The following is a 25,819-nucleotide window of genomic DNA, read 5'->3' on the forward strand; positions in this document are numbered from 1 at the left end:
AGGCCAGGTCCCCAGTTGGTGGTGTGTGAGAGGGAACCACACACTGATGTTTCTCTCCTTCTCTCCCTCCCTTCCCCTCTGTCAAATAAGTAAGTAAGCAAGTAAATAAATAAATAAATAAATAAAATCTTTTAAAAAAACCAAAAAATTATTTATCATGCTTTCTGGAATACGGAGCAACATGATGTCAGTGATGGCCTTTAATTCCCCATCACTTCGCCCTGTCAGGGTGGGGCCATTCAACTCTCTTACAGAAGAGAAACCCGGTCTTAGAGAGGGGAAATAGTTCCTGGGGTAACTCAGATCCATTCAGTGATTCCACAAATGTTTGTCGAATACCTGTCGTGCGCCGGCCCTGGACAGACCTCAGTGAGCAACACAGACGGAAGCCCCAGCTCCTTCCTCTGGCTCTAGGAAATGATTCGAGCCGCTCCTGCCACATGTTGGGGGACCCTGCTGGGCTCCGGGGGCCCGTTGGTGAGCCAGAGAGAGCCCAGCCCACCCTGTGGGCTCACGTTACATCCTGGAAGATGGATGAAAAACACATGAACAGAACATGAGTCAAAAGCTTCTAGGCTGTCATAAACATAAGGAAGTGACAGGAAGATTCTGAGGTCAAGGGCCAACAGCTCAGCCCGGCCAGGGCAGGGCTGTGGGGCAGCCGGGTTTGATTCAGGGAATCCAGTGCTGCTCCTTCCTTCTGGCTCCCAGGGGCCAGACTGTCAATCAAACCCTCCATCCTGACCTCATTAGCACGGGGCCTAATCACTGGGCCAAGTGCCTTACACTGCAAGAGGTCACACCCACTCGCCCGGCCTTGCCACCCCCTGCACTCATTCCACCAACCCTTTGTGCACGAGGCCCTGACAGGAAGGGGTCGGGAGCCCCAGCTGGGCTGGAGGGAAAGGGGCACTCTTTTTTTTTTTTTGAGCAGACAGGTCTAGGACACCCAGGAGGGAATAGAGGTTGGGTATCAGAAAGCTCAGGGGAATGCCTTTGCCCTCGCTCTTTGCTCTGCCTAGGTATCTTTGCCCCCCAGATCTCGGCAGGGCCAGCTGCTTCCAACATTGAGTTCTCAGCTCGAACTTCACCTTCTCAAAGAGACCTTCTGGATAACAGTGTGTTAGGAGTGGGCCTTTTCTCTCTCTCTCTCTCTCTCTCTCTCTCTCTCTCTCTCTCTCTTTTTTTTGGTTTCATTACTGTTTGTAATGGAACACTTCTTGCAGGCAGGTGCTTGGTCCTCATCCACTGCATCTCCCAGAACCAAGCAACTTGTTCAATACACATTTGTGGCTGGACAATGGTCATCAAGTACCCTGCATACCAGACACTTCCTGCTGCCCCTTTATTCCCAGGAGGTATCATTGCACTCCCGTTACAGATGAGGGGAGCCTGTCCATACAGGTCTTCCATGTGCCCCAAAGCTTATCCCACTGTCCTAGGACCCACCCTCATGGGGTTACTTGTCACACTATAGCCAAAGCGCCCTGTCCCAGCCAAGCCTGACTGCACATCCCCAGACATGCCCCGTGTGCTGCAATATCCAACCAGCCCTGTTTCCAGTGTCTGCGTCCGTTTCACACTGGAGTCCCCCGGAGGCAGAGGCTGCACCTGCCTTGCTCACGACAGTGATGTGGGCCCAGCACAGGACGTGGAACACAGCCTGGCTCTTGGATGCAAGGCCTTGCTTCAGGGTCCCCGAGAGCCTCTGTCCCCTCCCTGCTTCCATCACCCCCTTCCCTGGTCTCTTCCTCCATCTTTACTCCCTCCAATCCGCTATGGGGGCATTCGTGCCACCTCTGTCCCTGAGATCTGCCGACTGCCCTCCAGATATAGCCAGGTTCCTCAGCTTGGCATCAGAGCTGGCCCCCGCCCATGTGTAGCCACAGCCTAGACCGGCCTCCGGCCTCTGCCCAGCCTTTGTCTCCAGTGTGCACTGTCTTCCCACTTGGCAACCTGGCAAAGTGCTTCTCTCCTTCAAAGACCCAAACATTGCCTGCCTGGATGCCTCCCGCAAGCAGGCCACCTCCCCTTCCTGGGCTGGGGTCTGTTCTTCCCACACCAGGGTCGTCCTAAGCCTGCGAGCTCCTCCTTTATCAATCTTTGTATCCCCAATGGCCTGCACATAAATGTTCGATAAACAAGTGAGCGAGTGAATTCCCGTTCAACACAACAGATATTTGCTGAGCTCCCGGGCTGTGCTGGGCTGTGTGTCTGGCAGGATGTGCCCCCTGCCCTCGTAATCTGGAGAGAAGGGCTGGTGTCGGTGTCCAGCAACAGGAGGAGCCATGAGGTGACTTGGGTGGGGAAGAAATGGGTAAAGGGCTGAGTGAGGGGATGAGAGGCGGAAGGCACAGCCAGAGCCTCTGCCCTCTCAGAGTTCATGGTCCAGTCAGAAGGAAGATGAAGGCAGCTCATACTAAGCCAGAGGGTAATGGGCTGGGAATCTGAAATCCCAATGCCAGACCAAGGCCATCAGGCTGAGATGGGCAGAGATTTCTGGGGGACGAAAGGGTGGGGGCAGGCAAGGCATCCTGCCCTTCTCTGGGGTTCCCAGCACCGCCCCTCCCCAGCCCCAGGCTTCCACCTGGAGTCACCTTGGCCTCTCTTGAGAAGCCAATTAGGCCCCCAGTTGCCGCACTGGGGATTACTATGATTAATAACGCCCCCAATCTCCAAGGTGCTGATTCAGCCAGGAGCTTAGGGAGGGGAGGTCACTTTATAAGGCTCTGGGGGGGTCAGAGCCCAGAGTTGTCCAGCCAGAGCCCTGTGTGGTCTAGCTCGGGCCCCAACAGCAGTCTTGGGTCGCAGCTGCCCACGGGGCAGCCACAAGGACCTCAGCCATGAATGGCACGGAGGGCCCCAACTTCTACGTGCCCTTCTCCAACAAGACGGGTGTGGTGCGCAGCCCCTTCGAGTACCCGCAGTACTACCTGGCCGAGCCCTGGCAGTTCTCCATGCTGGCTGCCTACATGTTCCTGCTGATCGTGCTTGGCTTCCCCATCAACTTCCTCACGCTCTACGTCACAGTTCAGCACAAGAAGCTGCGCACACCTCTCAACTACATCCTGCTCAACCTGGCCGTGGCCGACCTCTTCATGGTCTTTGGAGGCTTCACCACCACCCTCTACACCTCTCTGCATGGATACTTCGTCTTCGGGCCCACGGGATGCAACCTGGAGGGCTTCTTTGCTACCCTGGGTGGTATGAGCTGTGGTGGGGGTGGGCAGGGATCCCGGGAGCCAGGGGGTGTGGAAGTGTCTGGGGACCGCTCCAGGCTTGGGGACGGGGGTTGAGGCCTTCTCTCCTCTGCAGTCATTGGCATCATCCAAAGCTTTCACTTAACCAACGAGCACCCGGTGATGACGAGCCGGGCTGCCGTCTGGGGAGAGCAGGCACTGGGCACTGCTCCTCTCACGTGGAGTGGCGCCATCGTCTTGCCTTTCAGCAAGGAGATGGGATGAGAGACGTCAGGAGGTGGGATGAGTGGAGGGCGCATCCTGGCAGGGGCAGAGCTGTGTTCCAAGTCCACGTCCACGTGGCCCCAGGCCACGCCTGGTTTCCCTCAGAGCAGATGCTCTGGGTCAGACCCACACTGGGCACTATGGGGACAGGGACAAGACAGATCCCCACGCTCAGAGCTCCCCGCTCACCGTGGGTTGCAGATTCCAGGTCCCCCATTCACTGGGCTTCACCCGTGCTGGGCCACAGGCTCAGTCCCTTCCCAGCCCACTTCCAGCCTCTCTCCCACTGATGAATGCTCTTTGCATTGAAAACCTCATCCATTTCAAAAAACAAAACAAAACAGAATAAAAAACCTTCCCACAGAGAGGCATTAGACCTATGTGATCTCTAGCTTTGAAAGATGCTTTTAAATATTTCTTTGACTAAAAAAACTGATAGGAGTGCTGTGGAGATGATAGTTCCCATTTAGCAGATGAGAAAACTGAGGCATGGTAAGGGGTGACTCATCTAGGGATACGGCAGGGCAGTGTCCAAGGCCTGGGTCTCCTGGCTCAGACCCAGGAACTTCCCCTTAGGACACTCAGGCACGCAGGGCAGGCCAATGGGTGTGATCACAAAGTCAGGGTGATGGCGGGAGCCCAGCAGCAGCCAGAAGGACTGCTCTGCTGCCTGTCTTCTCACCCTCACGTGCCCCGGTTGCGGCCTCAGCCCCATTCCCCAGCATCCCAGGCCATCACTGGGTGTCACCTTCAGTGACCGCAGATTGCTCGGTTTCAGGCCAGAGGGCGGGGGTGAGACAGAAGCGCCACATACAGGCAGACACTGCTCTGTAGCGTCAGTCCCCACGAACAACTATTGTCCTGCAATAATTACCAGTGTCCCTTCCCACTCTCAGAAATGGCCCAGTTTGGATGCTAAAATCTGTGACCACCCCTCCTGGGGGTCTGCAGTGGTGCACAGCACAGATGTCTGAATTCCATCACTATTTCCTCGCTCACCCTCTGAGCCAAAGACCATTCAGCTTCCTGGCTCCTAAGAGAGGGTCCCACGTGTGAGGGTGTGCTGTTTCCCTAGAGGGAGAGGCCACTGACCCAGCAGGAGGGAAGGACTTCCAACTCCGGGTTTCCCCTGTCCCTACAATGCTTTTCAACAGCGACTCTGCCTGTTGCCCCCTAAAGGACACATTCTCTTGTAAAAACTCTCACAGGGCTCCTAGTCCAGCCCTGATCCCGAATCTAGTTTCTGGGTTCCTCGTGAACCCAGAGCTCGAACTGAACTTCCTGAGAGCTACCCCACTCCACCGCATGCTGGTCCCTCTGCCCTACCCTGTCCGCCTTCTTCTCAGTGTCTAAGCCTGCTCCACCCTGAGGCCTCACTCCGGGCCTGCCCCAGTCGCCTTCCTAGCTGCCCTCTCCCATATGCGAGGAGCGCTTGCACCTTAGGCAGACAGTGGGGTCCAGGCAAGTGGCATGCTGACCAACAGCTGACTGCCTTGCAGGTGAAATTGCCTTGTGGTCCTTGGTGGTCCTGGCCATCGAACGGTACGTGGTGGTATGCAAGCCCATGAGCAACTTCCGCTTTGGGGAGAATCACGCCATCATGGGGCTCGTCTGTACCTGGATCATGGCACTGGCCTGTGCCGCACCCCCACTAGCCGGCTGGTCCAGGTAATGGCACTGGGCAGAAGGGAAGGGTCTCTGGGGGTCTTCTTAAGGTCCACCAGCCAGGACTCAAAACCTGGGGCTATCAGGGTCCAGGCACCAAGCTGGTAACTCTTCTGGGGTTGGAGTTTAGGGTAGGGGAAGAAAAGATTGGACCCTAATGTTGCTATAGGGGCTGGTCCCATCTCCTGAGTTCCCAAGGAGGATCCGAGATAACCAACCCCTCACCTTGGCTATGCCCCTAATCCTTAACTAAGCCAGGGCCAGAGTTCAATCCTCTTTGGTCCAGTGCCCTGTAGGCAGCTTCCTTTGACCTTGGGCCTCAGTACCTGAGGAGACTGAGCCTTCCTAGTGTAGGTGGTGACATTGGGGGACCCAGGTCCTATGCATTCTGCAGGCCATCATCTCCAAGTGGAGCTGAGACAAGAGATGTGGAAAGAGGGGGGTAGTGGTTTGGGAAACGTGACTGGTGACTTTACGGGTTCCCAGAGGCCTCATGTTTCCCTGCTTCCAGGAAATTCCTGTTCTCTTACATTTCCTTGTCAGCCTCCCTGGGGTTGTTTTTCTGCCCTTTGCTAAATTCGAGGCCACCCCCCCCAGCTTCTTTTGCTGTCTGCTCTAGTCTAGTCTAGTCACATCCGAGTAGGCCCAGCCAATGGACATGGCACATTATCTGAGGCCAGTCCAACCTCACTGTCCTCTAGAATCACTGAAACAGCCTAACCACATGCCCCAGAGGCTTCTAGTTTCCAGAAACTGTACAAAGATCTCTTAGTTACTCTGTGTGCCCAGCTTTGGCCTAGAAAATACTCTTACCCTGTGGTTAGTGAGACCCCGGTTTGTACAAACTACCTCAAATGCAGAGTTCGGGAGCTTTCCCTTCTCCCCACCAACCTCTGCCCTGCAGAGTCTGAGACCTGGCCTCTGGCCACTAGGGTCTGGTGAAGAAATCCTGCACAGGCCAGAGGTGCGCATGTGCTGCCAGGTGAGAGACGGCGTGAGAGGCAAGGTCATGTCCCGGTAACACAGCCAAACAAAGCCAAACACACAAACAAACAAACAAGGCAACAACACGGTTTTTGCAAGGTGCATTCGAATCCCTTCTGTCAGTCAACTTGATCATCACAGCCACACAGCCAAGCAGACATTTCATTATCCCCCTTTTACGGAGAGAGAAAGTGAGGCCCAGAGTGAGGCCAGCCACACGGCAGGTCACTCTGGTCAGCTGGGGCCTGTTCCCCAGTTGCTCCCATGCGGGTCTCTGTCATGCCCCCTCCTGTCCCGTTCCCTGCTGGCCCTCAGGTATATCCCAGAAGGCATGCAGTGCTCGTGTGGGATCGACTACTACACCCTCAAGCCCGAGGTCAACAACGAGTCCTTCGTCATCTACATGTTCGTGGTCCACTTCACCATCCCCATGATCGTCATCTTCTTCTGCTATGGACAGCTGGTCTTCACAGTAAAGGAGGTACGGTCCTGTGCGGGGCACGAGGGCCACAGGCGTTGAGCGGCTAGAGCCCAGCACCAGGCCTGGAGTCGCTGTGGTCTGGACACCAGGCCCTGTGTCCCTGCAGGCGGCTGCCCAGCAGCAGGAGTCAGCCACCACCCAGAAGGCCGAGAAGGAAGTCACCCGCATGGTCATCATCATGGTCATCGCGTTCCTGATCTGTTGGCTGCCCTATGCCAGCGTGGCCTTCTACATCTTTACCCACCAGGGCTCCAACTTTGGCCCCATCTTCATGACCCTCCCGGCATTCTTTGCCAAGTCATCCTCCATCTACAACCCCGTCATCTACATCATGATGAACAAGCAGGTGCCAGGGGGCGGGGCTGGAGGGTCCGGGTCCCCCGAGTGGCAGGCACTGCCTATGGAGGACAAGCCACATCCTTGACAGGGTCTGAGTCTTCTCATCTGCAAAACTGGACTGGAGAGTTGGTGTCTCCCTGGGTACCATAGTCACCTGGGAGAAATGCAGATTCCTGGGCCCGCCCAGGACTGCAGCTTGGGGTGGACCTAGGAACCTGCATTTCTAACAAGCCTTTCAGGGGATTTTGGGGCTGGCTCAAATAAGATGGTTCTGGAGGCAAGCTTTAAAAGTCAAGTGGTCAAAGTCCCAAGCCTGGGTACAGCATGGTGCCAGTCCCCATGAAGGAGAAAAAAAGGTGGAAGCTCTTATTCTGAGGGAAAAAGCAGTCCTTTAACATGGGCCGGTGGTCTCTCTACAGACTCCATGGTCCAGGGGAAAATGCAGTCTCCAGAGTCAGGCATAACAAAGTCAAATCCCAGCTCTGCTAGTTTCTAGCTGTGTGACCTTAAGCAAGTCATTTCCCTTCTTTGGGCTTCGGTTTTTCATCCAAAGAAAGGGCAAAATTCCAAACTCTTGAGTTAAATGAGATAATTTACAAATAGCCCTTGGCACCCAGGAGGCATCATGGAATCTCATGAGTGAAAAGCCCCCTTGGGTTTGGTCCCTGGCCTCACGGGGGTAGGGTCACGTGTGTTTAGTAAGTTTTCTCCAGAGGGCCAGATGTGACGTAGGAGTGAAGGTTGTGAGGGCCGGAGCGGGAGGGGGCTGTAGGCACACCTTGTCAACCACCACAGTTTGTTACCCACACTTTGAATGAACCCTGACCTTGACTCACACTCCTTGCCTTCCAGTTCCGGAACTGCATGCTCACCACCCTCTGCTGTGGCAAGAACCCACTGGGTGATGACGAAGCATCCACCACGGCCTCCAAGACGGAGACCAGCCAGGTGGCACCGGCCTAAGCCCTGCCAAGGACTCTGATGCCGACCGTAGGAGTCTCCTGTCCCCCAGCACCCACCCCCAGCAACAGCTGTCCCGCCAGGAGCCATGCCTGTGGCAATCAGGTCTCACAGGCTCCATGAGTTGTTGTTTTTTTAAAGAATTAATGAGAGAAAAACAAGGCTCCCCACCCAACAGGGACGGCTCAGTCTGGAGTCCTGAGTTCTCAGGGGCCGGTGGGATCTGTACCCCTCCTCCCCCCAACTCATTCTCCGGAACAGAAGAATTCTTGCTGTCTGGGAAAGTGTCCTGGCTTAGGGATAAGTATCTAGCACAGAGTGGGGCACACAATAGGTGCTTAATAAATGCTAGATGGAGGAAGGAAGGAATGAATGGAGGAATGAATGAAGAGACGAATGGGCAGGGAGAGCACATTGTCTTCTCAAAACCACCCCAGCAGCAGCAGCCCCTTGGGTGATGACCTTGAGTGATTGATTGTTTTCCCCCTGGGCCTCACTTTCTTTCCCTGCAAAATGGGAATCCCCCCAATAAATAAATAAATAAATAAATAAATAACACGGGAATTTCAGTCCTCGGTCCCGCCATACATGGCTGCTGTGAAGATCAGATGAGATGTGTGTGTGTGTGCCTGTATATTAGAGTACTTCATAAATGGTAAGGAGCTGTACAGACTGTAGTTAATGTTATGAACAATATCAACTATTAATATAATTAATAAATTACTATGATCATCTCTTCTTGATAGTGACCATTTTGAGAGTGGACATGGCCCTGACTATCCAGCCTCAACAGGCATTTTAAAAAGTAGCCAGGAGTCCAAGCCAGACCAGGCCTAGGGGTTGGGCCACAGGGCGGGAGAGTTGAGTGAATACAGAATGCAGCCGTCCAACCTGAAAAACTACCATCAGACTGGACTCTGGGGCCAAGGCCCAGGGTCTAACCTCTGGCCTGGAACCCCAGGCCAGTGCCTCCCCTTCCCAGTGCTGCTTGTGAAGAGATAGGCCTTTTTCTCGGCTTCTGGAAACCGCAGGCTCACCTACCCAGCACTCGGGCCACGGCTTGTCTGGGCCAACATGGAACTTCCAGAAGCTATGCTCACCTGCCCACATTTAATAAAGAGCTGAGTCTCCAATGTCACCCTTGTCTTGAAGAGCTTAGAAACAAAGAGTGGGGAATTCGGTTGCGCCCGCCTTTCCTGGGGATGTTCATGGGTCCCAGATTCCAACTCCCTTGCTGGCTGAGCCCATCGTCAGCAGCTTCTGTCCACTCTCCATTCTGGAGGGTTCTTGCTGCGGAGCTGGCTGGAACTCTGGGTCATCAGAATTGAACAGCCTCAGTAACTGCCCCTCCTTCTTCACATAGTCAAAGCCAGAGGCTCTAGGTCTCCCCAGCCCTGCCTGGAAACGAAGGTGAAACAGGGCATTTTAAAAGCTCAGCTCCTCTACTCGGTGTCAGTGGAGGTGTTTTTTGTCACTCTCAAGCACTTTGTCTGCAGGATGGATTGAAACCGGGCAGTGCCCACCTGCTCCTTGCCCTGGGACACCTGAATTGGACAATCTGCCTCTTGGTGCAGGGCGGAGAGAGCCATCCCCTGGGACGGGAAAAGTCCCAACTTCAATGTCACAGATACCCAGATGACCAGTGAAGCTACAAGCAAATGTTCTCACCTCTCTGAGCCTGCTTATCTGCAAAAGAGAATCTAAAACAGACCTTGAGGGGATTAAATGAGACAGTGGGCAACTGGCCGGTCTCTTCCTGGCATACGGCTGACAGTGGGAGACTTTAGGCATTACTAGGGCCTCGGCTCAGAGCTGGCCTTACTGGGCATCCCATCTGCAAGGGAAAAGGAATGGAGACATAGCCCCCGAGAGTTGCCCTCGTCCTCCAGGTGGGAAGGGGTAGCAGGAGTCTGAGACGGAAGGTCCTTAGTGCTGTGGCAGGGCTCCATCCTTGCCCATCTCGCCTCTGCCCCTCTGGATGATGTCAGTCAGGATTCCTTTGGTTGCAAGTGACAGAAATTCCCTTTAGGTCTGAAACTAAAGGGAAAAGTTATTGGTTCCCATAAATGAAAAGCCCAGGGCTTTAGGAACAGCTGGAGACCGGCGCCCGGATGATATTCTCGGGCTTCTGAGCCTCTTCTGGTTACACTTCCCTCTGTGCTGGCTTCACGCACAGGCTGTTTCCAGGGGGTGGCAGAAGTGGCCACCAGTTGTTCCAGACTCGGCAAGCCCTGCCAAGAGTGGGCTTCTCTTTCTCCTCAGTTCCAGGTAGGGCTCTCAGTGGCCAGACCTGGGTCACCTGATTGCCCTTGCCCCCCAGTGTTGCCCCCACATGAACCAGATGGTGTGAGAGAGGAGAGCGAAGGCAACCTAAGGACATGCAGGGGTGTTGTTACCAGGAGGAGGATGGTGGGAGGAAGCAGGGTGGGCAGAGCCAGCAGTAGCCTGGACAGGATGGGCTCTAAGTCGCTGGTGTTTGGCCAGCCCAGGCCTCCCTCCCACACTGGGCCACGAGGAAGAAGGTTCCCAGAGCTGGCCCCACAGGTCACTCTCCATTTCGGAGGCCGCGTTGGGCCAGGCATGGCGGTGGGAGAGACAGTGACACTTTAGCCTCCCTGCCTTGCAGGCAGCCCTTAGTCCCCCACCACAGTTTACTTATTCTGAAGACTGGTATGTTTGTCTCAGCCTCACATCCAGAGGGAAGAAAATTACTCCCAAACCAGCACATTCTGTGGTTTTTCCTGGTAGAGGGGAAAGCCTCTTTCCTCCTTAATTTAGCACTGATGTGACAGCTGTGTAAGGGGCACTTGCCATAAATGAAGGTGAAGAGCTGCCGACTCAGCCTGGGAAGAGGGTACCATCCACCTCATCGCTAGGCTCCTGGCAGCCAGCAGGTTTGTGGAACACCTGTTGTGTGTAATCACGTCTCTGTTCAACCCAGTCCAAGGAAGCGGATCCTAAGTTAGGATGTGCTAGGGGCTACAGGAATTGGTTGGAGGTGCCAGGTCTCTGGGCTGTGGCCTGGACAGCCTCAGGGCCACAGAACTCTCTCACCCTTGATCTTGCCTCTGGGAGGAGATGGAACCACACCCGCCCCTCAAGGCAGCAGGACCTGATGGCAGCCTACCCTCCTTCCCCTCAGTGAAGACATGCATCCCTGATACCCCAAGTTTCCCCGAGGGAGGTGGTGAGTGTCCTTTCCAGCTATGTGACCTCGGACCAAGATTTTGAACCTCACTAGGGCCTCAGGCCTCTCACGTTTAAAGGGGAAGAATCACACCAGTTGGTAGAATTGTTTAAAGGGACTAATGAGATTCTTGCTACAAAAGATGCCGGGCACAGTAGACATTCAATAAATGTGAGTTCCCTTCCCGGAGATGTGAGCCAAGTTCAAAGGAACAGTTCCTGCTGTGGTCAAGATCAGCATTAAAGAGATTTAAATAATGGAGGGGGTCTCAGAAAAAGGGCAAGCAAAAGCTAACTGCCTTAATATTCATTCCCTTTCTTTCTTTTAGTAATATTTAATACTCCCAAGTTCCAACTGGCACCTGGCCAGCCAACACCACACTGCATCTCCCAGCTTCCCTTGCACCAGTGGCATGACATTAAGGTCTGGCCAACAGAGTATAATCAGAAGTGATGTTTGCATTCCCTGGGTTTTGCACATCAGGTAATGGAGGTGTCCTCCACTTCCTTTCTTCTTTGCTGTCTGAAGGCAGGAATGTGGTCGTGATGACCAGAGCTGCAGCAGCTGTCTTGGGTCATGAGGTAGAATCTATGGGCAACAAGAAAGAAGCTTGGAACCCCCAGCTTGCCTTACCAGCCCTGCACAACTTATTCTTGAAGACTTTTGTGAGAAATGGTCCCATGGTTTCTTGTTTAAGCCACTGTTATTTTGGAGGTATAGCTGGTTTCTTAACTAATAGAGGTCTTTCAGATTGCAGCCCAGGGTCCAGATTCGGGAAGATCAAGTGCAGGTCCTCTCTAAACTTTTGCTTCTTCATGTGTAAATAAAAGAGTGGATATAAAATATTAACACAGATATCGAACATGGCAGCTGCTACTATTTCTACCCTGCCCTCTCTGCGTTTATTAACCTCAGGTCACAAATATCCCAATGCCGCAGAGGCTACAGTTACACAAAAGAGACACTCTCTCCCTACTTCGGAAAGCTGAGAGCTATAACCTTCCAAACCATCAGGAAGTTCTCGTGCAGGTGGGTCCTATTCAACGTTCCAAGACAGCGAAAATGTTTCTGGCAAAACTTAAATTCCATCCAGGCCTCAGTAGAAGAGTCACCTCAGCCCACCCTGCTGCCTTTCCTCTCCAGAAGGCTGATCCTCACAATTACCATTTTCCTGTAAAAAGGCAATCCTCTAGAAGAATTTTTAGATCACGCAGCACATTTTAGAACTTCTTCCCTCCAAATGCAAACCTCTATCCTGGCACCACCCAGGAGCCGGGTTTCAGATGAAGCTCGTGGGAATGTTTGTATTGCTGAGTCTTTTTCTATTTCTCAGTTCTTGGAAATGCCCCAGAGTGTGGTCAAAACTGCTGCCCCCGTCTGTCCCAGATTCCTTTGCGTCTTTGCTTCATATCCTCTCCATCACTCAGCCAGGCTGGGCTCTGGCACCGGGGCCTCCACAGCAATGGGTGCTGAGTAGCTACTGTGCTGGGCACCAGGGACACCACCAGGTACAAGACAGACATGGTGCTCCTTCCCCCAACAGCACCTGCTCAAAGGCCGGTGCAGGAGACGGATTAAGCAGAGCTGTAACTCGAGGTGCTGGAGGCTCCCAGACAGCAAGTCCAGGGGCGGCTGACAACCAGAGGAGGGGCCCATCACCTCCTAGGGCCACAGGGAGGGCTTTTCCCAGGAAGTGACGTCTATTCTGAGGCCAAAACAGCCTAGAGAAGATAGGTGGGAGCAAGGAAGTGTCCTCTAGGCAGAGTATATCAGCTTATACATCATGAAAAACAGCTCCAGAACTTCATGGCTTACAACAACACACCATGTATTATGGCTTGCGACTCCATGGGTCAGCTGGACAGTTCTGCAGGTACAGACCAAGCTTGGTTGCTCTGCACTAGGCTCATTCAGGCTCGTGTAGCTGACTGGAGCGTTGGCTGGCTGGCTGGCTGTTGGCTGGGTGATCAGGGTATGGGCCTCTCAGCATCCAGCAGGCTAGCCAGAGCTTGTTCACAATGGGATTAGCATAAATTCACTGCCACCACATGCTATTGGTCACCACAAATTTAAGGAGTTTGGGGAAGACCTGCGAAGGTACATTGCAAATGAATATGGATATTGGCTGGGGTGGAAAACTATGGTTATTTCTTCATCAGTCTAAGCTATCACACAGAGGAAACACAGGGGAATCATAGCGGGCAGAGCCCAGATCTCAGCACCTGGCCCGTTCCAATAGCAGCTGTGTGGCGGGTCTGTGGGGCTCTAGGGGTTCCAAAAGCCGGGCCGAATGCTTACCTGGTATGGGAGATACCATGCTCAGGAAGGTGGTTTTCCCAGGGCTTATCCATTGCTCTTGGAGTGTGATGACTCCTGCAATTTCTCCAAATGTGGGAGACTTGACTGCCTAGTTTGTGGACTGTGTTCGCACTCTCCCCTCTTTAAAAAAAAAGGAACCAGACTGAAGAGGTCAAACTTTCAGTCCTAGGCAGGGGGGAGCCATGACACGTACTAGCCAGGAGAGTGATTCCTGATTTCACTTCAGAATACTTTGATGACCTCTGCCTCCTTCAATCCAGACCTCTGGCCACAGACAGTCCCCAGGGAAAACTCCAGAAATAGACTATGGAGAGAAAATTTTCAATCTGTTTAAACCTATCCCCTCTAAACTCTATGCCCTCCTTAGAAGTAATTTCTGCTATTACCTTGGTAGACATCCTTTCAGACCTTCTGGGCCTTCAACACACACACAAGTTCTGTCTTCTCAGAAGTGGAGAGTACATTTTTCTGGATCATTCATTTTCACTGCTGTAGCTGTCCCACCGTGGCAAGAGACCACCGTTTATTTGTCTGCTTTCTTAACGAGCATTGACGTTGTTCTGAAGTTTTGCTAAGATTGCAGTAGGCATCCTTGGACGTCAACGCCGTGGTTCCTCTGAGTTATACCTGGAGTGACCTGGGTGGGGTATGGCGTGCGTCCATTTTGGGCTGCGTTGGACGTTACTGAATTGCTTTCTAAAGTGGCTCCCGACTCACCCTCCTACTGGGTATGCATTTCTTCATGTCCTGGGCACTCAGCATTGATAGACAGTGAAGGATTTGTCATCCTACTGGGTGTGAAGTACAGCCTCATCCTTGTCGTAAGCCACTGCGCTATTTGAAATGGCTGCAGAGTACCCTACGGCCAAAATAAGGGAGTAATTTAGCCAGGCCCCAAGTGATTCATTTGGAAGTTAGTTCTATTTTACTTTCTTTTCCTAAGTAATGCACTTCTAGGGCAGAGGAGTGGAGTTGCTGGGCTCAAGGGAAAACCTTTTCAAAGCAGGCTGCCTCCCAGCTCACACCACGGGCAGGGGCAACGAGAACCTCTGCACCCAGCTCCCTGCCTCTTCCCAACACTTCGTCTTCACTTTCTGCCATTTTTATGGGGAAGTAACATCTCATTGCTGTTTCTATTTGAATTTTCCTGAATGCCAAGGAAGGTTGAGGTTATTTTCCTGTGTTTATCAACCATTTTGATGAATTGCCCGTTTATATTTTTTATCTATTTTTCCCATTGGCTATTGTCATTGTTTATGGAGACTTTTGCTAAGCAATTTTATTTAAAATTGCTCTTTTATTTTTTCAAGATGACTTCCTATAAAAACAAAACAAAAGCCCTGGCTTTGTTGCTCAGTTGGCTGGAGCATCAACCCATCCACCAGAAGGTTGCAGGTTTGATCCCTGGTTGGGATGTGTACGGGAGGCAACCAATCTATGTCTCTCTCTCTCTCTCTCTCTCTCCTTTCTCTCTAAAGTCAATACATATATATATCAAGCTTAAGAAAGGAGGTGGCCACAGGTTGACCTAGGGGTGTCTGCTTCTGGCAAACCCCACTTCAGTCAGCCTCCAGCTGCAGCTTCTTGAGAAACTGAGGCAAGCAGTGGCAAGGGTACAGGATCGGCCAGTGGGGCAGTGGGATTGGAGGGCCTCGCCTCTACAACCCAGCTGTGCCCAATTCCCCATCTGCAATTCCAGCCCCTGGTAAGCAGAGGGTACAGGAGGGACCAAACCGTCAGCCCCCCATCATTTCACATGGAGACTGAGACCCAGAGAAGTCAAGTGACTCATCCAAGGTCACACTAGAGTGGGTGACTTAGCTGGGGTGTCAGTGGCCGTGTGCCCCGCCCCACCCCAGCCCACCCACCCCAATCAGCAGCTCAGCCCTCCCAGCCCAATCAGGGACTAATTGGAGTCATGAGGCCAGGACACTGGGATATAAGACGAGCAGCGGGCCTGGCAGGCACGTTTACGTCTGTGTCTTCCAGTGTAATGGCTCCCGGGAGCGTGGCCTCCAGCGACACCTCGACCTCCTCAGCCTCTCTAACCTCCGTGAGCTCCACATCCGAATGGTCTGGGACTGGAAAGCCAGGTGAGCAAAGGGAGGCAGCTTCTCCTCCATCCCTGCAAACCCATCCCCCGGGTGTCCGGCACCCTTCCTCCTCCCAGCCTTCTCCTTCCCCAGCCTGGCCCTGGCACCCATCCTAGAGGCTGTTGAGTTCCACTGCTTGTTTGGCAGGTGCCAGAAGTGGCAGGGGCCAGGCAGGACCTGGGAGCTGAGGGTGGCTGGCTCAGAGAAAGAGGGCAGCGCAGGCCTCCCCAGCTGGGGCCCATTTCCTTTCAGGGGACGGCTGGGCGCCCAGGTGCAGCCTCGAGGCAGCTAGTTGAAGGGACTAGAGCAACAAGTGTTTGATATATAGGGTTGGCTTTGGATGTAGGGCTGCAACCCACCTTTTAATAAACAAGTAACACCTCGGGGTCTCTCAGGATATGGGGGCCACTGAAGCAAGCAAGCAAACAAACAAACAAACCCAGTTCCTTCCCTAAAGGAGCTCCCAGTTTGATGGGCAAGCCTGAGGCATTAATAGGTGCCGTTTGATGATGCAGCGGAGCCCAGAGGGCTGTTGAAGCTCAGAGGAGTCGCCCAACCCATTCTGGGAGGTCAAGGAAAGTTTCCTGAAGGAGGTGACCCCTGAAAAGAGATAAACCTCACCCACAGGAAAGAGGGTGAGGCAGGGGAATCTTTCCGAGTATTTGCCAAGGCTCCTTTGGAGGAGGGGGGTGGATTCCAGGTGCCTCGGGAGCACAGGGCAGAGCTGCTCACTCTGGTTTGGGAAGTCGGTGCTGTTTGAGCCTTGAAGGATGAGTGAAAGCGGCCTGGCTGGCTGAGGAGACAGAAGGAACGGCATGGGCAGAGGCCCAGAGAGGGTAGTGCGGGTGGAGCATTTCGGGAGTTGCAAGTGTCCCTTCTGGCTGGAGGCAGAGCTAAGGAGAACACTGGTGAGAGGCGGGCAGGACCAATCAGACTGGGCTTCCCGGGCTGCGGTCTGGTGCCTCGGCGTTTATACTGAAGGTAAGGTGGAGGTGAGGGGTGTGAGGTACAGTGAGGAGAATGGGTTGGAAGAGAAAGGAGGCGGCAGGGAGCAGGCTGGGGCCCTGGGGATGGAGAGGACAGGCCAGAATGGAGAGAGAAAAGCCTAGGGAGAGGAGTGGAGTGGGTGTGGTGGGGGAGGGGAGGGGAGGGGCAGGGTGTTCCCCCTGGGTTCTTGCTTGGGTGTCTGGGTGGGTAAGGGGGGAGGTGCCATTCCTGGGAGGGAAAAGTCAGAGAGCAGGTGTGGGGGAGGTGTGAGTTCTGTTCTGGACATCTCGGTGTTGAATAACTGCTGAATGAGGAGCTGCAGCTCACAGGAGGATCTGGGGAGGGAGGAGACTTGGAGGTGGCTCCCCGGGACAGGGCATGGTTTGGGAAGGCACGGGGTTCACTAAGGTGCCAGCCCAGGCCAGGACTGAGGGCCCTTCTGGAAACCCTCTGACACTGCAGCTGGGTGGGCTCAGACCTTCTTAGAGGCCACCCCACGGCACAGAGGGGAAGACCGAAGCCCAGAGAGGAGGGCAAATCTCCCGAGGCTCTGGGGGTGACTGACCCAGGACTCCACCGGGTCATATGCTGCGGCCCCAACACGGGTCATATGCTGCAGTTCCCGCACACTGTGCTCTTCTGGGCCAGGAGGCAGCAGTGGTCCAACTGGATTATGTCTCCACCGTTTTGCTCAAGATCTAGAGTTTTGGGGTATTTTTTCTATTTTAAAATGTGTGTGGGGTTTTTTTTTACTTAAAAAAATTTTATTAAATATTGAATTGATAGAGAAAATAGTACAACGTGTGTATAAGTTGCAATCAAATGAGAATTACCTGCGTACCCACCACCCAGCTTAGCGCTGCCAGCACTTTAAATTGTAAAGGACACCATTTTGCTTCTTGCAAATTCTTTCTCCATTAACCAGGAATAACCACTATTTTGCTTTCGTTTATAGTTTAACATTTATGTAGATATCAACAAATAATATTTTAATTTAGCATTTTAAAACTTCATCTAAAATGTGATTATTTTGTATTTTATTTGCTTTTTTTATTTTTTAATTTTTTAAATTTTTTTTATTGATTATGCTGTTACAGTTGTTCTATTCCCCCTTTCATTCCCTTCCACCCTACCCCCCATCCCCACCATTACCCCCCCTTTAGTTTATGACCATGTGTCTCAAGTCCTTTAGATTCTATATTTCCCATGCTATTCTTGCCCTCCCTTCTATTTTTTATCTACTGTCTATGCTACTTATTTTCTATACCTTCTCCCCCCTTCTCCTCCTCCCACTCCCCTGTTGCTAACCCTCCTTGAGATCTTCATTTCTATGTTTCCACTCCTGATCTAGCTGTCCTTTTAGTTTGCTTTCATTTTAGGTGTGGTTGTTAATAACTGTGAGTTTGTTGTCCTTTCACTGTTCATGTTTCTTTAACTTCTTTTTCTTAGATAAGTCCCTTTAACATTTCATATAATAAGGGTTTGGTGATGATGAACTCCTTGAATTTGATCTTATCCGAGAAGCACTTTATCTGTCCTTTCATTCTAAATGAAAGTTTTGCTGGATAGAGCAATCTTGGTTGTAGGTCTTTGGATTTCATGACTTGGAATACCTCTTTCCAGCCCCTTCTTGCCTGTAAGGTCTCTTTTGAGAAATCTGCTGACAGTCTGATGGGGACTCCTTTGTAGGTGACTGTCCCCTTAGCTCTTGCTGCTTCTAGGATTCTCTCCTTCATTTTAATTTTGGCTAATGTAATGATGATGTGCCTTGGTGTGTTCCTTCTTGGGTCCAACTTCTTTGGGATTCTCTGAGCTTCCTGGATTTCCTGGAAGTCTATTTCCTTTGCCAGATTGGGGAAATTCTCCTTTATTAATTGTTCAAATAAGTTTTCCACTGGTGGCTGTGCCTTTCCCCCTTCTGGTACCCCTATAATTCGGATGTTGGAGCATTTAAAGATGTCCTGGAGGTTCCTAAGACTCTTCTCATTTCTTTGAATTCTTGCTTCTTGACTCTTTTCTGTTTGGCCATTATTTGCTTTCTTCTGGTCCACTCCATTGATCTGAGTCCCAGTTTCCTTTTCATTGCTATTGGTGCCCTGTGCAATTCTATTCATTTCAATTAGTTTCGCCTTCATATATTTGTCTAATTTGTGGGTATAATCAACCAGTTCTGTGAGGATCCTGATGATCAGTGTTTTAAACTGTGCGTCTGAGAGTTTTGCTATTTCTTCATTGCTTAGATCTATAGGCCCTGGGGCTTTGAGATCTTCTTGAGCCATTTTTGGTCTGTTTGGGGCCCTTTAAGTGTGAGAAGCGGCGCCTTGGACTCCCAGGTCGCTGGGTTGTGACGTTGTATGTGGGGGCGTGGTCAGAGTGGGGAAATGGCAGCACCCTCCACTGCCGCTTGCTGCGGTGACCCGCTGGCCCTGGTCCAACCGCCCACTCCCTCGCCTGTCCACCCGCGCACAAATGCGCGACCATAGTCAACACGCAGCACCGCTCCTCCAATGTCTCCCCCGCGGTCACTCGCTCGGTCCTCACTAGGTCCAACCCTGCGCCGCCTGGATTCCGCGTGCCTGGGTCCGTCTGCTTGTTTGTTTTGTTGATTAGGTTTCACTTAAAGGTGAGATCATATAGTCTTTCACTGCCTGGCTTATTTCACTTAGCATAATGCTCTCCAGTTCCATCCAGGCTGCCTCGGAGGGTAGGAGCTCCTCCTTTCTCTGCTGTGCAGGAACTTGTGGAAGGTCCGCTGCTGCTTCTGCTCTACTTCTGCCACATTGTTGGTTCTTTAGACTAAAATGTGGTTTTAAAAATATATATATTTTAGCCAATTGATCCCCCTTTGAATCTTTAATTTTTGTAAGTTGATCAGAAAGCAACATTTCTAATCACTGTACTTAAATTAGGGTTTATATTTAAACCACTTTTATGTGCCTTATAGTGGCTCACAACTTCTCACCCTTCCTCCCAGCTAACCCCTGGATCCTATTCTCTTTTGCAACTTTTTAGAATAAAAGCTCATTGATATATCTCAATCATTTACATACCATACAATTTATCCATTTAAAGTGTACAATGGCTCTTAGTATGTACACAGTTTTGTATTCATTTCCACAGTTGATTTTAGAACACTTCCATCACTTAAAAAGAAAACCTGCACCTACGAGCAGTCACCCCCATCCCCACCCCCATGCCCCCAACCTCTTGCAGCCACTGATCTACTTTCTGTTCCTATGATTTGCCCATTGAGAAAGTTCATTTAAATGACATTACACGTGATGTGACTTTTTGGGACTGACCTCTTCACTCAGCACAGTGTTTTCAGGGAAGCGCTGTTTTCCTTCTCTTGGGCAGGTGATGCTCTGTTTCATGACTGGCACGTTTTGTGCATCTGTTCATTAGTTTATGGGCATTTGCCTTGCTTCTGCTTTTGTGCTATTGTAAATGATGACCCTGTGAACATTAGTGTAAAAATGTTTGTGCGGATGCATGTTTTCGTTTTTCTTGGGTATAGATTTAGAAGTGGAACTCTTTCATAACTTTTAAAAAATTGTTGTTCAAGTACAGTTTTCTGCCTTTTACCCCCATCCCCGCCCACCCCCCAGCCCTCCCTACCTCCCTCCTGCTGCCACCCCTCCCCTTGTTTTTGTCCATGTGTCCTTTATACTTGTTCCTGCAAACCCTTCCCCTTTTCCCCTGAAATTCCCTCCCCTCTCCCCTCTGGTCCCTGTCCCCTTGTTCTCTATTTCAGTGTCTCTGTTTATATTTTGCTTGTTTGTTCATTTTGTTGATTAGGTTCCTGTTAAAGATGAGATCATATGATATTTGTCTTTCACAGTCTGGTTTATTTCACTTAACATAATGCTCTCTAGTTTCATCCATGCCATCACAAAGGGTAGGAGCTTCTTCTTTCTTTCTGCTGCATAGAATTCCACTGTGTAAATGTACCATAGTTTTTTGATTCATTCATTTACTGATGGTTGCTTCCAGCACTTGGCTATTGTAAATTGTGCCGCCATAAACATTGGGGTGCATAGGTTCTTTTGGATTGGTGTTTCAGGGTTCTTAGGATATAGAATTGCTGGGTCAAAAGGCAGATCCATTTTTAGTTTTCTCTTTCATAACTTTTTATAATGAAAACTTTCATATGCATACAAAAGCAGGGGGAGTGGTACAGTGACCCCCAGCCCCGCCCCATCCCACCCCTCGCACCATCATCTGGCTTCACCAGTTACTAGTGTACAGCTACTCTCATTTCACGGCTACTCTCGTTTTATGTACCAGGTCATTTCCATGCAAGCGCCAGAGCTATCATTTCATCTCTAAATACCAGTATGTATCTTTAAAAAGTAACTCTTACAAAATAATTTCAATACCATTGGCATAACTGAAACAATATCATCAAATATTTCCAGTAGTCACATTTATCTCGTGGCCTTTTTCTCCCCCAGCTGGCTTGTTTAAATTGTGTTCTGAGTTTGCACAAAGCCCCCACATGGCATCTGGTCGAAAGTCTCTCCAAATCGCTCCTCTCTGCATCCCCACTTTTTGTTTTCTAACTTGCTTATTTGTAAGCAAAACTGGGCTCTGGATCCTGGAGAGATCCTCACAGTCTGGGTTTGCTGGCTTCATCACCGTGACTCTTTTACAGGGCCCCTGGATTCCCCGTAACACCTCATCCAATTTAGGGTTTCTTTTGTTGTTGTTGTTAAGATTTTATTTATTTTTAGAGACAGGGGAAGAGGGGGAGAAAAAGGGGAAGAAAAGCATCAATGTGTTGCCTCTTGGATGCCCCCCACTGGGAACCTGGCCCAAAACCCAGACATGTGCCCTGACTGGGAATCAAACCAATGAACCTTTGGTTCACAATCCGGTGCTCAATCCACTGAGCCACACCAGCCAGGGCGGGTTTTTTTAATTTTTAAAGCAATGTTTAATTTTTCCTATGAGCTTTCATGAAGTGCCTGGTGTGTGCCCAGCCCCATAGCAGGCACTAGGAGACAGTGGCTGGCCAAGCGGCATGTCCGGCTCTCGGGGGCTCACAGGCACTGACTTGGTGTATATTTGATCCCCCTATGCCCATTTTCCACCCACCACAGGGCCGGAATGTGCCTGCTGTGTGCTTCACGGGGCATGTTTGTGGTCTTTTGGGCCCAAGGGTGGTTCGAGCTCTGGGCGATGTCCTGTTGTCCGTTCGCAGGCCTGAGCCATAGGGTGAGAGTGCCGCACCGCCACCCGTCCGTGCTGCGCATGGTCCTGGAGGCGCTGCAGGCAGGGGAGCAGCGCCGGGGCACCTCGGTGGTGGCCATCAAGGTTTATATCCTGCAGAAGTACCCCATGGTAGACGCCATCCGGCTCAAGTACCTGCTGAAGCGGGCCCTGCACACTGGCATGCAACGTGGCCTCCTCGTCAGGCCCACCAACTCCAAGGCCAAGGGGGCCACTGGCAGCTTCAAAGTGAGCATGCTGGGGGTGACTGGTCGGGGTGGCTGGTTGGGGTGCTGCAGGGTGAGACTGAGCCAGGGTGTAAACTTCAGTCCATCTCTCTCCTCCTGGCCCCTCTATGCTAGTCCCCTGCCAGAGGCCTGTCTCCCCCTCTTCTCTCCTTGCTTTTCCTGTGTGGTCTTGGAGACACTCCCTTTTCCAGGAAGGCTCATGGGTGTGTGCCTTGTCTGAGCCCTCACGCAGCTCTGGTCATCCTGCTGTGTCCACCTTCATCCTTGTCAGATGTGTTTAGGGACCAGGGACCATCTCAGCTGTGTTCCCTTCTGCCCGTGACCCTTCCTGAACTCCTCACCTCAGACAAGGCGGTCCAGCCTTGGGCTCTAGAAGGTCACAGAGCTGGGGTTCACTCCCCATGCTCTCTAGCTCCAAATCAGGGCTGCCACCGCCCTGAGCCACCATGTCCTTCTCTTTCAAAGGGCAGGGGCCCAGAGGGGGTAAGATTTGTCATAAAATTGAACCCCAGCATCACAACTGTCAGCTGCCACCAGGGAAATCTCAGGGACCCAGACGTGGGTTCTGTCTTGTGTTGCTGTGCCCCAGTATGTAGCAGTTGCTCTGACAGTTGCCATAGAACATTGTGGAACATTCTCAACGTACTGTCTTCCTGTCCCTGTGGTAATCAGTGGCTGAGCGCAGGAAATCTCATCCTTGTTAACTCCTGGGCGTGGGTCAGAGCTTGGAGCCATGGCAAGGCCCAGGGCTAGGGTGGGGTGTGGAAGAGCAAGAGAGGGGTGCTGGGGGCATGGGTGGCTGGGTTATGCACAGGGCCTGGGAACCAGTTAGGAAAGTGCACTGCAGGGATGGGAGGCAGGGAAGGGGCCCTAGGATGCCCACGGAGTTAGGAATGCATGCGTGCTGAGAGTGGGGGTTGTTTCTGGTCTGGGTGGAAATTGGGGAGCCATGAGGGCTTGGGGGTTGGGGGAAACATCACCAGCAGTGGACTGTAGAAGAGCAGGGACCACCTTTTTCCAAGGGCCCATGCATGCTCATAACCTCCCTAATGGCTCATAACCTCCCCGATGGCTCCAGTGTGAAGATGGGAAGACTGCTGAGTTGCACAGCTAGGGAGGGCTGGAGGAAGCTTTGAACTCTGGGCTATGTCGCCTTGAAGTTCATGTTCTGTTCGTGGGCATCACGGGCAAGGCAGGGAGTTTGAAGACGTGGAGGTGTGAGGCAGGGCTGGCTTTGTGGGGGAGAGGAAGGTAGGGTCAGAGCCACAGTCCACGGGAAGGTGTGGGCAGGGAGGATGCCAAAGGTTCGTATCTTAGCCTCTCAGAGGATGGGGTCAGGGCTCACAGTGTGCGCCATCAGCTCCCAGAAAACGTCTTTGGCACTTCCAGATGCAGGGGTGGGAGTGGGGGCAGTGTGCCTGTGGCCCCAGGAAGCAGGAAGAGCACCTTGCTTGAGTTCGAGAGACTCAGGTCCCCCAGCTCCTAAATGGCAATAGTCCTTTGTAGTGAAAGAAAGTATTGAACAAGTGACCTTCTCCCCATGCCCACCCTCCTTCACCTTCCCACTCTTTGAATGGGGCTTCTTCTCTGAGCCTTAGATTGGGAGAAGGGACACGAACACCCAGACCTTCAGCCCTCAATCCCACCCCATTCTCTCCTCTGCCAGTTAGTTCCCAAGCACACAAAAAAAACCAAGCCCAGGAGGACATCTACCATGTCAGCCCCCAGGAGACCTGCTGAGGCCAAGGAGGAAGCCCCCAAGAAAGGTGGCCAGACCAAGGATGGAGAGGCAAGAGTGGGCAAGGCCAGGAAGGTCCCCCGACAGCCAGACAAGGCCACAAAGGCCCCTCCTGGTGCCTCCAGGCCCCATGGGAAGTCAAAGGTTAAAGGCAGAAAGAACAGCCCAGGTAGGTGTGTGAAGAGGTGAGAGGAGGGCGTGGGCAGCCACCGGATGTGAGGACGGGGGCGCGGCTCTGGTGGGGAGATTTCCTGCCTGGTAAATGTGCCCTAAGCATTAGCCTTGACCTGGACAGACAGAACTCATGGAAACTGGTGCGGGGTGGGGATGAGGAGCCTGACTCCTCTCTGCGAGAGGCCAGGGAAGGCTTCTTGGAGCAGGTATTTCAGGCAGAAGAGCAGCTTATGCAAAAGCTTGGAGGCATGGAGAAGGCGAAGTTTTTGAGGCAGTGAAAATAGTTCTGTGTGCAATGAAGGCGGGGAGCTGGGGCAGGCAGCGGCTCGGGGAGGCTGGGAAGGGCACCCCGGAGTCTGGGCTTTATCTGGAGAACAATGAGAAGACACAGAAGGGCTCTGAACAGGGGACAGCTAGGGTCTGAGGTACTTCTTAAGAAGATGGGCTAAAGAGTAGACGCTGACAAGCCTGTTAGGGGCCTTTGTTGGAGTGTTAGGGTGGGTGCCAAGCAGGGGGTCCGCACTGGTACTTGGCTCAGAGCGAGGGAGTTAATGGTCTAGTTAATTCTCCAACAGTTCACTAGGGAAATACTATTATTCCCAGTTTACAAGTTGGGGCAACCAGGCTGAGGCTTAACCCCTTGCTCCAGGTCAGTAAGTGCCAGATAAAGACCAGGGCCTGGCAGGACTAGGGCTTCACCCCAAACCCTCCTCCCCAGCAGCAGCTCCTCTGGAAAGGGGTCCTTCCCACATACCCTCCCCACTTTCCAGCAGATGACAAGGCCCATAGGAAAACCAAAGCTGGGACTCAGAGTTCAAAACCCATGGTCGCCAAGGTAGGTGCCTGTGTGATTTCCCTGGTCTGGGTCTCCACCTTGCATAGGTCAAAGTTTCGGTCTCCTCCCCACAGCCCCTGGAAGGTCATCTGGGGAATGGAGTCATTTGTTCTCCTACACAGCACCGCTCAGTTTCTCCTCCTCTCTGGCCCTCCAGCACCCTGAGGATCACTGTCCCTGTTTTATAGTTAGGGGACTGAGGCTGACAAGTCCCCTTGAGAGGTGCAGTCCTCTATAGAGAGGTGACAAGTGAGGTCAAGTTTTGGACAAGTGAAGTCACTTGTCCAAAGCTACCCAGAGCTGGGATTTCAACCTCATATTCCTGGGCTCTGATCTGAGTGCCCCACCTCACCCAGCTTTGTTGCCTTGCTCCTTGATTTGCTTTCTTATAGGGAGAGAATGGTGCAGTTTTCCCAGCCAAAAAGAAGACTGGGAGCATGGTCCCTAAAGAGGCAGCTGCCCAGGGGGCTGGGCAAAGGCCAAAAGCCAAGGCTGCTGCTCCTAAGGACAGTGTGTCCAAGACTGTACCTGCACCACTGGCCAGAAAGACAGAAGTCCCCAAGGGCCCAGGAAGGCCTGGCATGCCCTCCAAGGCCTTGTCATCCAATGGGACCAGTAAGAAGACAGAAGCTAAGAGCTAGAGGGAGGGTGGAAAAAGACTTAAGATTCTGCTGGAATTTTATTCACCCCAAAACCACTATATTTATTTCACTGTAACCTATTTATCAATAAAGAATATTTTTTCTCTCACAAATTGGTGTGGAAGGAGGCTGAGGCCGGACAGGAGCTTCTGCCCTGCTAGAGACAGATTGTACAATGTAAAAGGCTGGTGCAGGGATCTGCGGTCACAGCAAAGTTGTTTAACACAGCCTGAGATCTGGGACTGCTTCCTGGAGGAGGTGGCTTTTGGTCTTAAAGGATGAGTGTGAGTTGCCAGACAGATGAGAGGAAGGGCATTCCAGGCAGAGGGTCTCAGCATGTGGTGTGGTGAGAGGAGCATGGGGAAGAGGTGGCATGAGCCACTTGGGCCATGGGGGATGGGGCAGAAAAGTGTGGAGGGCAGAGTAGGAAAGGTAGACCTTCTCTCAGGCAGTGGGGAGCCAGGGAGGTTATAGGCAGGGGAAAGAATGGTGT

At 52.1% G+C, this 25,819-nt stretch overlaps 2 protein-coding genes and 1 pseudogene across 2 annotated transcripts; all 3 read left to right on the forward strand.

The window, feature by feature from the left end:
- The first annotated feature begins 2,728 nt into the window (after positions 1-2,728).
- RHO (rhodopsin) lies at positions 2,729-9,031 on the forward strand. Its single transcript, XM_037139342.2, has 5 exons — positions 2,729-3,204; positions 4,964-5,132; positions 6,429-6,594; positions 6,701-6,940; positions 7,786-9,031. The coding sequence occupies exons 1-5, from the start codon at positions 2,844-2,846 to the stop codon at positions 7,894-7,896; spliced, it is 1,047 nt and encodes a 348-aa protein (XP_036995237.1). The 5' UTR covers positions 2,729-2,843; the 3' UTR covers positions 7,897-9,031.
- A 4,339-nt stretch (positions 9,032-13,370) lies between these two features.
- LOC119044887 (uncharacterized) lies at positions 13,371-13,520 on the forward strand (annotated as a pseudogene).
- A 1,872-nt stretch (positions 13,521-15,392) lies between these two features.
- LOC119044785 (histone H1.8) lies at positions 15,393-25,326 on the forward strand. The gene is made up of 5 exons (XM_037139287.2): positions 15,393-15,492; positions 21,683-21,939; positions 23,605-23,845; positions 24,621-24,685; positions 25,078-25,326. The coding sequence occupies exons 1-5, from the start codon at positions 15,393-15,395 to the stop codon at positions 25,324-25,326; spliced, it is 912 nt and encodes a 303-aa protein (XP_036995182.2).
- Positions 25,327-25,819: the final 493 nt, after the last annotated feature.

The sequence above is a fragment of the Artibeus jamaicensis genome, unplaced genomic scaffold, assembly GCF_021234435.1.
Source record: "Artibeus jamaicensis isolate MK-2021 breed Jamaican fruit bat unplaced genomic scaffold, CSHL_Jam_final contig_519, whole genome shotgun sequence".
Lineage (NCBI taxonomy): Eukaryota > Metazoa > Chordata > Mammalia > Chiroptera > Phyllostomidae > Artibeus > Artibeus jamaicensis.